We start from the raw sequence: 12,371 nt of genomic DNA, 5'->3' as shown, positions 1-12,371 counted from the left end.
AAAACGAACCTCCCAGCTCAGCGAGCAAAGTTAGGTCCAGAACCTCAACCTGAGATACAAATCTTCTCAAAACTTGTTAAATTTCCCTACATTTCAGTCATGAATACTGGCACTGTGACTACTGGTTTGGAACCATCCTTCCTACATTTACATTGTCTTCTCCTGTTAGAATTTCATAGGTTTCTGTGCAATTCTCTTTCATTCTTCTAAAATCCAGTGAATATAGTTGTAACTCTGCACAAAGCTCGATGAAGTTATTATGTTCTCATTACAAAATATTAGTATAGGAGGTATCTGTAGTTGGTCCCTCAATGTATTGATCCAAAACCTACCTCGTACTCAATCTTCGCTTTCTCCCCTTTGGTGTGGTTACTGATTTTGATTTGCACATTCTATATGGAGATTTACATTGGCCATGATTACAACAGTACTGTTATTGCTATGTCTCTAATTTCTTGCTTAATGTCTTCCCCTGCGTTGCCACTACAGTTTGGCAGTCAATTTACAGCACCAATTATTGTTTTCTGTCCCTTGGTGTTTCTAAGAAATACTAATGCAGATGCCACTTGCACTAGAGCTGATACCCTATTGCATTAATGTGCTCTTTTACAAGTATACTATCCCATCTCCTGTTCTTTTTTTTAAAATCTATCCTTAAATACGGAGTACCTCTGGATGTTTACTTCCCATTCCTGGTCAACTTGTGGCCACATCTGCAAGTCCACTTGTTGTGAAGATGTGGGTGTACTATACCTTGAAGCAGTGACAGCAACCAAGTGTTCTCAGTAAGACACAATGTAACATGTGTTCCAGCTACTGGGGATAGCTAGTTGCCTGGAAACAACAAAACAGATTCAAATTTGGCCAATCAGTTTAAATGATACACTGAAAAATACCAAATTCCAATCTACTGCCAAGCCAACAATATCTGCGCACTATCCAGGAAATAGCTCTCTCAAAAGGTACCTTTATCGATCAGTAACCTGTGAAGCAGACTTCCCAAGAAGAAGAAGACAGAATTCAAAGAAAACTGAAAGTGGCCTGGTTTTGAGATGAGATGTGTTGTTTTGTAAATTTTAATTGGGAGTTTTATCAGATGAGTATTCTCGAAGGGAAGGTAAAGATAGGTTAGAGAAAGGAGTTGTAAATAGTTATTAGTTAATTATTCTCTGTTACACTTGAAGAAATAAAGTTGTTAAATTTTAGTTTAAATATAATTTGGAGATGCTGGTGTTGGACTGGGGTGTACAAAGTTAAAAATCAAGCAACACAACACTAGTTGGTTGCTGTCACTGCTTCAAGGTATAGTACACCCACATCTTCATAACAAGTGGACTTACAGATGTGGCCACAAGCAACTCAACACTCCGAAAGCTAGTGTGCTTCCAATTAAACCTGTTGGACTATAACCTAGTGTTGTGTGATTTTTACTTTAAAACTTCGACTGACCAAAAACTATTTAGAAATTACTGCACGGGATAAATCTTTGTGTTGCTGGTTTTAAATTAAGCAGGAAGGTTTACTCTGTGTCATAACACACTATATATCATATCTGTTCATAATCTATTAACGTAATTCATCCATTTTATTGTGAATGTTCTGCGCATTAAGATGCAAAGTCTCAAGTCTTGACTAGTTTTAACATTACTAAATATGTTCACGTTTTTTGCACTGCGGCTATTTCGGTTCTGAATAGCAGGTGCCAGTGGTAGCAATCCTGGGATCACAACTTTTGAAGCCCTACTTAACAACTTGCTTTCTAATTCCATGGCCTCTGTTTTCTGGATAACTTTGTTTATTTTTAGAAACCTATATTGTTGTTATTGATGCAAACCATAACCACTAGCTGTTCACCCACTTCAAATATCCTGTAGATATCATGGCACCTGAGAGTGCAATAGGTGAATGGAGGTGGGGGTAAAGGTGATAGGTCAGAGAGGGGGTGGAGCAGATAGGTGAAAAGGAAGATTGGCAGGTGGGGACAGGTCATGAGGACAGTGTTGAGCTGGAAGGTTGGAACAGGAGTCAGTGGGGGGAGGGGAAAATGAGGAAACTGGTGAAGTCCGGTTGTGTAGTCTCCATTCTACTTTGTCTGTATCCTCTCCCACCTCAAAAGAAAACCTTGACTTTGTTGTGTATCAAAATCTATTTGATTCAGCCTTGATTTAGTTCAGTTGATGGTCCTCAGTTTTTTTTTGCTGAAGCAATTTGATTGTCATGATTTGGGCGATCTTTGAAAGCAAAAATCTCCATAATTCTCTACCCCCTATACTGTACCAGCCACTTTACTTCAACGTGTGCATCCAGCTTTCAGAACTCATATTAGTTTCATCTATGGTCTGATAACTTGGCTGAAAGCCACGTTTGGGGGTGGTGGTGGTGTGTATTTGTTAAATGTGGTGCAGCATGTTCTCATTTTGGTTAATTGTTATTGTGTGCTTTGAGGAGCGAGTCTAAAAATTACACTTATTTGTTCAAGATTTTTCAGTTAAAATAATGTAGGAGTTAACTACTAAAATGATTTTTATCTTTGTAAGTTAATTGTTCAGTTTAAAAATAAGTTTTGTTTTGCTTTTAAACAGTATCAATTCCTGCCCAAACAATTGCTCAGGCCACGGAGAATGCCAGGCAGATGCTGACAACAGCACTGTGTACTGTGTGTGCAGTGAATACTGGAAAGGAGAAGATTGTAATGTCCCTTACTGCAGAGACAATTGTGGGTATCCACATCATGGAAAGTGTGATTTGAATGATACCAAAGCATGTGTATGCAATGATAGCTGGCAAGGTGAGTCTCTATGAATAATTGTCAAAGAGAGAAACAAATTTATATGATTTATGTTTTCCAGTTCCTGCCCCACCTCCATTTTCTTCTCAGTACTGTAGAAAGTGCTGAGGTTCAGCATTAAGTAACTGCAACAATTCAGAACCATAAATTTAATACAGCCCAGAAGGGGGCCATTTGGCTCATAAAGTTTGTACCTACTCTTTCCAAGAGCATTCTAATTAGTCCCAATCCCTTGCTGCATCTCCAGATCACACTAATTATTTTCTTTATATATTTATTCAATTCCTTTTGAAGACTATTTGAACATGATTTGTATTCACTCTATATGCTTGTAGATTCCAAATTGTAATTGGTTATTGCCAATAAATATTACTTCTCATCCTCGCTTCACTTTTGTTAGCTATAAACCTTGGAGTTGTGCTTTGAGTTTTGGCTTATCAGCCATTGAATGTTTCTCTTTGAAACTATTAAAAGTTTAGAGTAAAGAAGCATCCCTGGTTAAGCATTAGCTCAAACATTGTGCCCAATTCTGGGTACTCCTGTTGTACTGCACATAACCAGTTAAAGAAAGAAACGGGGTTCAGTGTTTACTTTAAATTGATATATTGATACAAAAGAACCATGCAGCTATACATCGTTAACAGCCCTACTGTTACTTGGTCTCGCTTTTATTTATTCAAGTAACTAACCAATCAATGCCTCTCCCTGTTTGCATTTCAAATAATTGGATAGAATTAACCACATTTTGGAAGAATGTGATCAGAAGAAGTTTATGGGGATGTGACTTCACTTTTATTGATCATAAAATCATAGGAATATAGGACTTGGGAGAAGTAGTTGGCCATTTGTCACTTCGAGCCTGGTCCACAATTCAATAAGATCATAGTCGTAATGGTTGTGGTCTCCGCTCCGCATCCTTGGCTGCTTCTCATAACTCTTGATTTCTTGTCTGTCCAAAAATCCAGCTCAAACCATGAATGAATCCATGATTGTTTTTTGTGGAAAAAAGTGGCAAGAGTATTGATAGAGTTGTTTAAATTCCTGAGGGGTCTGGAGAGAGCATTTAGCAGTCATCTGCTGAACGGCAGATCCTCTTTCATTTCACCATGCTTCCTTCAATTTCTCCTGAGCCTCTTGTTTTTATTTTCACATAGTCCCTCTGATGAAGTCCTCTCTCCACATTAAGGAGAACCTCCATTGTGTTGTGTGGCGCAATTCCTTCCTTCCTACCTTCCTTAGTTATATGGTCAGAAGTGTGGATGTTTGCTGGTAACTGCACTGTATCCACCGCTATTTGTGATTCCTTGGGATACTGAAACAGTCAATGTTCAAATGCAACAACCTGGATGATATCAAGGCTTGGTCTGACAAGTGGCAAATAACATTCCTGCCTCGTGCTAAATGTCATGATTTGGACTATAACCTGGTGTTGTGTGATTTTTAACTTCGTGCTAAATGTGTTAGATTATGAACAGATGTAGCAACTCCATATTGGGCATCTATTAGTTGATCTGGGCCGAATCATACCCAACATAGTGTGCAACTTGACCTGGTATATCCTCCACTGCACCATTACCATCAAACCAGCAGATCATACCTAGTTCAATAGAGATGCAGGAGAGCATGCCAGGAGCAGTGCCAGATGCACCTAAAATTGAGGTTTCAACCTGGTGAAAGTACAAAGGAGTGGCATGCGGCTCAGAGGGACCTGGGTTAGATTCCACCGTCTGGTGACTGTGCAAACTCCACACAGACATTCTCCCCGTGTCTGCGTGGATTTCCTCCGATTGCTCCGATTTCCTCCCACAGATGTGCAGGTCAGGTGGATTGGCAACGCTAAATTGTCGATAGTGTCCTGTGATGTGCAGGTCAAGTAGTTTCATCATGAGAATGCAAGGTTACAGAGATTGGGTAGGGGGGTGGGTCTGGGTGGGATGGTCTTCAGAGGGTCGACGTGGACTCAATGAGCCGAATAGCCTGCTTCCATACTGTAGGGATTCTTTGATTCTACAGAATAGGACTTCTTTGAAAGTTGCATCACAGGTAGACAGGGTGGCAAAGAAGGCGTTTGTCACACTTGTCTTCATGCTCAGACCATTGAGTATCGGAGTTAAGATGTCATGTTGAGGTTCTACAGGACAATGGTGAGGCCACCTCTGGAGCACTTTGCTAGAAGAAAAGCTTTACAAGAATATTACCAGGACCGGAGCATTTTAGAATCCCTAGAGTGTAGAAACAGGCCATGTGGCCCAACAATCCACACCAATCCTCCGAAGAGTAAGATGCCCAGACCCATATCTTTACCCTATTACTCTACATTTACCCCTAATTAATGCACCTAACCTGAACACTATGGGCAATTTAGCATGGCCAATTAACCAAATCTCTACACCTTTGGATTGTGGGAGGAAACCGATGCACCCAGAGGAAACCCACGCTGATATGGGGAGAATGTGCAAACTCCACACAGACAGTTGCCCGAGGCTGGAATCGAACCTGGATCCCTGGTGCTGTGAGGCAGCAATGCTAACCACTGAGCTATCATGGTTATAAGAAGAGGCTGGAATAGTTGAGACTTTTTTCAGTGGAGCTTAGGAGGTTGAGCCGTGACCTTTATAGAGGTTTATAAAATCATGAGGGGCATCGATAAGGTGAATAGCTAAGACCTTTTTCCCAGGTAGGGAGTTCAAAACTACAGACTATAATTTTAAGGTGAGAGGAGAAAGATTTATTAGGGACATGAGGACAACTTTTTCACGCAGGTGACTCGTGTATGGAATGAACTGCCAGAGAAAGTAGGTACAAAAGATGCAGGTACAATACAACATTTAAAAGACATTTGGATAAGTACATAATCAGGAAATGTCTAGAGGGGTATGGGCTAGACGCAGGCAAATGGGGCTAGTTTAGTTTGGGAAACTTCAGCATGGACGAGTTGGACCAAAAGGCATGTTTCCATGCTGTATGACTCGCACAACCATTCCCTGCAGATGTTATACCATTGTGCTGTGTTGGATCTGTCCTGCCAGAATAAGATGTACATAGGGTTGATGGAGGAATCTGGTCCACTGGCTGTAAGTTTTGATTCTGAGTATGATTTATATCATGCTTTGTTTGACCAATGTATGGTGCAGCTGTTTATTTTGGCTCGGTAATGAGGAAGGCTGATTAGGGCTGGATGGCTCCAAATCTAAGGTGAATACTGAGATCCATGTAATTAGTATTTTTATTTAATACAGTTTTTTTGTCGCCGCTTTGAGGCAACTGAGCAGGTTCTGAGGCCATTTCAGGGACAGTAAAAAGTTAATTACATTGGTAAGCATTTGAATGCACATTTAGAATATTGGCAAACTAAATGGTTTGTTACAATAAACCTGTTGTTTTATGGTCGCAGCTTGTTGTTGTGAGTGTTGGCGAGTAAAAATGTTAATATGGGAGTGGCTGATAATAAATTGGCGGTTTGTTCTCTTACTATTACTGACTGCTTGTGTGGGGCTAGTGGTGACATTTATTGTACTACTGTCTATATTCTACAATGTTGTATTGCTGGAGAAGATTGAGTGTTGCTAAAATTTGATTTGTTTCTCTTGATATTAAATATTAACAAGTCAGCTTTCCTTGTTCATGTTCACAAAGGTTTGATGATCGTTTGACTTTGAAATTTGTTTTTATCTTTAATGGATGGTCATATTTTCTGCAAACATAATGTTTTATAAAATATTCTCCAGGTCCCGACTGCTCATTGCCAGCTAATCAACCCTTTTGGGATTGGAAAGAATATGGGGTACCTATGCTCGCCCGGGCATCCCATAAGGCCGTTGTCAGTGACGATATCATGTGGGTTATTGGAGGCTATGTGTTTAATTACTCAGAGTACCAGATGGTTGCAGCGTAAGTAAACCAAACCTTGGCCCTATTTTTAGAGCTTTTTGAGCGCATTGCTTTTATTTGGTTTGTTGTCATTCTCAATGCTGTAATCTGTATATTCTGAAATTACTCCCTGACACCGTTCTGTTCAAGCACTGCAGAATTCTCATAACAACTGTGAAAAATCTACTTGGTAAGCTTTTCATGTAATTTTTATTCGTTACTTTGTGCTTGTGTTTTGTTACACATTTTAATCATGACCATACCGAATCCTAACATGACAGGTCTGCCAGAGTTTGTGCAATTGGCAGCTAATGCTCTTCAATTTGTGCAAACACAATGCCTCTCAGCAGTCATTCTTGAAATGGTATTATTTATTAAAATCAAAACTTGATTATGAATATTCTTAATAGTAATGCTGTACTTTGCAAGTTCACCAAAATTATTTCTACATGATTTTTTTGCTTAATCCATCGCTATTCATTGTTCACAACTTTGAATTAATAGAAATTTTGTTAGCAAATGCCCCCTGCTGGTGCTGAAGTGTCTTTGCATTAACTAATTTGGAATTTTGATCATGTCTTTGTTGAACAATCTCCTTTTATTTTGCATTTCATCAATATCTAAAATGATAGTCTATACAGACTAGATCTGGGTACCACATCTGAGGAAGAACATAATGACATTGGAGAGAGTACAAATATGTTTAGAAGAATGATACCTAGGCTTCATGGGTTATGTTATAAGGAGAGATTGTACACATTGGACCTGTTTCTCAAGAATTTAAGTTAAGGGGTGATTTATCAAAGTGTTCAACATACCAATAAGAAAAGGCTAGCTAGATAAACTATTTCCACTGTTTGGGCTTTTTAGAACGAGGGGGCACAGTTTAAAAAGTAGGGCCAGGCTGTTGTTTTGAGGAGAAACGCTTTTTAACCTGAGATAGATAATACCTTCCCTTAACAAAAATTTAAGGGGTGTGAGCAAAAGGCAGGTATATGGAGTTAGATCACAGGTCAGCCAAGATCTCATTCAATGGTGGAACAGGCTAAAGGAACTCAATGGATTACTCCTATTTCTGTGTTCCTACACTTGAGAGATTGGATGAAGGATGATGCTAGCTTGCAGAAGTGATAGCAGTAACTTAAAATTTAGTGCTCCCTTTGTTCCTCTGTTTCAGATTTGCTTTAATGTTGCTTCAGGTTGTATTGGAAAATCCAGGCCAGGTGGTAATGGGAATAGCTGTGATTTTTTTTTTCTGTGCTTCTTGCTCACAGATACGATCTGAGGGATCTGAAATGGTTTCCATTGAATAAATCTGCAAATGGGGTCGTCGGGAGATATGGGCATTCTGTGGCTTTGTACAAGGTAATAGATGAACTTTGGACAGAATTGGCAATTCAGAATAAGAAGCTTGCAGTGTTCATAAATTCTGATGGTTGTTTTAAATATGCAATTTACATCTGGCCACACTTCAGGTGTTTTATGTGTGTTGCTGTACCTCCTCTATTTCTGGTGTGCCGTGAGTTTCCAACACCAACACGTGCCTCTGAGAAATGGATTCCAGATGTCAATTGCAAGCTAATATATGAGCTATACTGTGCCACCATGAATCAAGAAGTTTGATATGTTATGTGATCTTGTTGAGCTGAAGTGCTTCCTTGGCAAAGAGACATGTTGGATTTGTCCACCTGAAACATTTCATCAGGCTCACCAATATGAGTAAGCATTATTTGACGCATCATTTTGTTATCACAGAATCGTAGAATCCCTTCAGTGTGGAAACAGGCCTTTGGCCAACAAGTTCACACCGACCCTCTGAAGAATAACCCACACGGACCCATTTCCCTACGTTTAACCCCTGATTAATGCAATCAACCTACACATCCCTGAACACTGGACAATTTAGCATGGCCAATTCACTTAACCTGCACATCTTTGGATTGTGGGAGGAAACTGGAGCACCTGGAAGAAACGCATGCAGACATGGGGAGAATGTGCAAACTCCACACACAAGCTGGAATCGAACCCGGATCCCTGGCGCTGTGAGGCAGCAGTGCTAACCAAGAACCACCATGCCGCCCATATTGTTTATGGCTATTTCTTAGTTTGCATCCCGCATGGATATTATAAAGTGCAAACTATTTCTGTTACTTGATTATATCTGAAAATTACAATGTCAGTTAATTGAAACTGATTTTACCTTTAGTATTCTATTCCTATTAAATTTGTCTAATATAGATGCTCCATCTTTGATTCCATCCAAGTAATTGATGCTGATGTTAATTTAGTTTTTCTTTTAACATTTTAGGATAAAATTTATATGTATGGAGGTAAAATCGATTCGACAGGGAATGTCACAAACCAGCTCTGGGTGTTTCACACTCACAATCAATCATGGATGCAGCTGACTCCAAAGGCTAAGCAACAGTATGCAGTTGTCGGCCACTCGGCGCATATTGTGCAGTTGAAAGATGGTCGTGTAGTGATGTTGGTCATCTTTGGGTACTGTCCGCTTTATGGATACATCAGCAAAATACAAGAATACAATCTTGGTGAGTACTATTACCACCAAGATAGAAGCAATGCAATTTCTCTCTCAAGTCCCACTCTGCTGCAAGTTACAAAATAAGTTTAGTTTGTTTATCCAGCTCCCAAAGTGCCTTATAATATACTTTTCTGTTAGATTTCGAATCAAATGATTCGTCACCCTGGTTTATTTAATGAACACACAATTATTGATTTGTTAGAAAAGAAAATTTATTCAACAAAGTTGCAAAGATTGTTTGATCCGCACAGTTTGCAATATAAAACAGAATGTTAATCCCTCCAAATAACACAGGGCATACATAGAGTCATAGAACATGGAAATAGACCCTTAGGTCCTACCAGTCTATGCTGAACATGATCCCAAACTAAACTAGTTCCACCTTCTGCTCCTGGCCTATATCCCTCCAAGCCTTTTCTATTCATGTACTTGTCCAGTGTTGTAATTTTACCCACATCCACCACTTCCTCAGGAGGTTCGTTCCACACTGTTGAAAAAAGGTTGCCCCTTGGGTCTTTTTTAAAGGTTGCCCCTTGTGTCTCTCCTGTCACTTTAAAAATGTGCCCCTTTGTCTTGAGATCTCCCATCCTTGAGAAAAGATAACTACCATTAACTCTATCAATACCCCTCATTATTTTATATACTGTTATAAGATCGCCTCTCAACCTCCTATGACCTAGTGAAAAAGGAAAGAAAATGAATGTTTCTTTCCTGTGATTCACTTTGGGATAATTGGCTATATGCAGATGTCTCTGGAGTCTTGGCTGGCACAGCTTCCTGTGAAAGGTTTTTCAGAGGCCTTCCAAGAGGACAATCCAGTTTCATGATGGCTGCATTCATTAGGGTACTTCAGAAACTGGGCAAGCTTTTTCCTTCACTGTTTTCACAAACAATATATAAACAAAATGGCCATGGAACCCTGGCAATTGATATATAAGAAGTCAATTGAAGTAATTAACTGAAACTGTGATTTTTAGAACATAGAGAAGTACAGCACAGAACAGGCCTTCAGCCCACGATGTTATGCCAAGGATTATTCCTGATTTAAAATAAAATAACCATACCTACGTATCCCTCAATTCATGGTTGTTCGTGTGCAAGTCCAGCAGTCGCTTAAATATCCCCATTGACTCAGCTTCCACTACCACCGCTGGCAGCGCATTCCATGCATTCACAACTCTCTGCGTAAAGAGCCCACCTCTGATGTCTCCTCTCTACATTCCTCCTGATATCTTAAAACTATGACCCCTTGTGCCAGTCAATTCTGGCCAGGGGAAAAGTCTCTATCTATTGACTCTATCCATGCCTCTCATTACCTTGTATATCTCGATCAGGTCACCTCCCTCCCTCCCTCCTCTCCAGAGAGAAAATACCGAGCTTAGTCAACCTCTCTTTGTAAGACAAGCCCTCCAGTCGCTTTGTAAGACAAGCCCTCCAGTCCAGGCAGAATCCTGGTAAACCTTCTTTGCACCCTCTCCAAAGCCTCTGTATCTTTCCTACAATTGGGTGACCAGAACTGGACACAATATTCCAACTGTGGTCTCACCAGGGACTTGCAGAGCTGTAGCAAAACCTCGCAGCTCTTAAACTCGATCTCCCTGTTAATGAAAGCCAAAACACCATGTGCTTTCTTGACAACCCTATCCACTTGGGTGGCAACTTTGAGGGATCTATGTACATGCACACCCAGATCCCTCTGTTCCTCCACACTGCCAAGAATTCTGTCTTTAATCCTATATTCAGCATTCGAGTTTGACCTTCCAAAATGCATCAGTTCGCAATTATCCAGATTGAACTCCATCTGTCATTTCTCAGCCCAGTTCTGCATCCTGTCTATGTCGCGCTGCAGCCTGCAACACCCCTCGATACTGTCGATGACACTTCCAACCTTTGTGTCATCTGCGAATTTACTAACCCACCCCTCACTCTTCTCATGCAAATCATTTATGAAAACTACAAAGAGCAGAGGCCCAAGAATAGAGCTCTGTGGGACATGACTCACCATTGACCTCCATTGACTTTCCATCTACAACCACTCTCTGCCTTCTGTCAGCCATCCAAATCTGAATCCAGATAGCCAAATCTCCCTGTATCCCATACCTCCTGACTTTATGAATGAGCCTACCATGGGGAACTTTATCAAATGCCTTGCTGAAGTCCATATACAGCACATCCACTGCTTGACCTTCATCGACCTGTCTTGACACCTCAAAGAACTCAATGAGATTTGTGAGGCATGACCTTCCCCTCACAAAGCCATGCTGACTGCCTTTAATGGCGCTATGCTTTTCCCACTAGTCATAAATCCTATCCTTCAGAATTCTTTCCAAATCGTTGCTGACCACAGATGTAAGACTGACTGGTCTGTAATTGCCAGGGATTTCCCTATTACCCTGCTTGAAAAGAGGAACAACATTCGCCTCCCTCCAGTCCTCTGGTACGACCCCCCATGAAGAGTGAGGAGACAAATATCTTAGCCTGCGGCTCAGCAACCTCCTTTCTCGCTTACCGGAACAACCTAGAATAAATCTGGTCTGGCCCTGGGGACTTATCAATCTTAATGTTTGCCAAACTTTCCAGCACATCAACTTCATCAATCCTGATCTGTTCAAGTCTGTTTCCCAGCTCCACAAAGTTCTTATTCACAACAAGGTCCCTTTCCTTCATGACAACCAAAGCAAGAAACCCATTTAGGGCTTCCCATATCTGTTCAGACTCCACACACAAGTTCCCTATGCTATCCCTGATCGGCCCTACCTTCTCCCTGATAATTGTCGTATTCCTCACGTATGAGTAAAATGCCTTTGGGTTCTCCCTAATCCTTCATGCCACGCCTTTTTTGTGCCCCCTCCTGGCTCTCCTCAGTCCCTTTCTGTGCTCCTTCCTAGTTAGCTTGTAATCCTCTAAAGCTCTGCTGGATCCTTGCTTCTGCCACCTTGCATAAGCTGCCTCCTTGCTTTTGACGATAAACTCCTCTGTTCTCACCATCCAAGGTTCCTTAATCTTACCTCCTCTTACCTGTCTCAGAGGAACAAATTTCTGCATCATTTGCAACAACTGCTCCTGAAATAGTCTCCACATGTCTGTTGTGCCCTTTCTGTGGAACAATTGCTCCCGATCTGTACTTCCCAACTTCTGTCTGATAGCGTCATAATTTCCTTTTCCCAA

General features: G+C 40.7%; 1 protein-coding gene across 2 annotated transcripts in view; it reads left to right on the top strand.

The window, feature by feature from the left end:
• The window catches only part of atrn (attractin), a 412,972-nt gene that overhangs the window by 96,184 nt on the left and 304,417 nt on the right, over window positions 1-12,371 (top strand). For both annotated transcript variants that reach the window (XM_087991640.1, XM_087991645.1), the window contains exons 5-8: window positions 2,583-2,788; window positions 6,517-6,679; window positions 7,933-8,023; window positions 8,967-9,210. In XM_087991640.1, the coding sequence (XP_087847766.1) occupies window positions 2,583-2,788; window positions 6,517-6,679; window positions 7,933-8,023; window positions 8,967-9,210 (704 nt within the window). The remainder of the gene's footprint in view (window positions 1-2,582; window positions 2,789-6,516; window positions 6,680-7,932; window positions 8,024-8,966; window positions 9,211-12,371) is intronic.

The sequence above is a fragment of the Chiloscyllium plagiosum genome, unplaced genomic scaffold, assembly GCF_037043375.1.
Source record: "Chiloscyllium plagiosum isolate Xiang-an unplaced genomic scaffold, Cpla_swu_hap1 HiC_scaffold_1, whole genome shotgun sequence".
Taxonomy (NCBI): domain Eukaryota; kingdom Metazoa; phylum Chordata; class Chondrichthyes; order Orectolobiformes; family Hemiscylliidae; genus Chiloscyllium; species Chiloscyllium plagiosum.
This window is presented reverse-complemented; position numbering and strand designations above follow the sequence as displayed.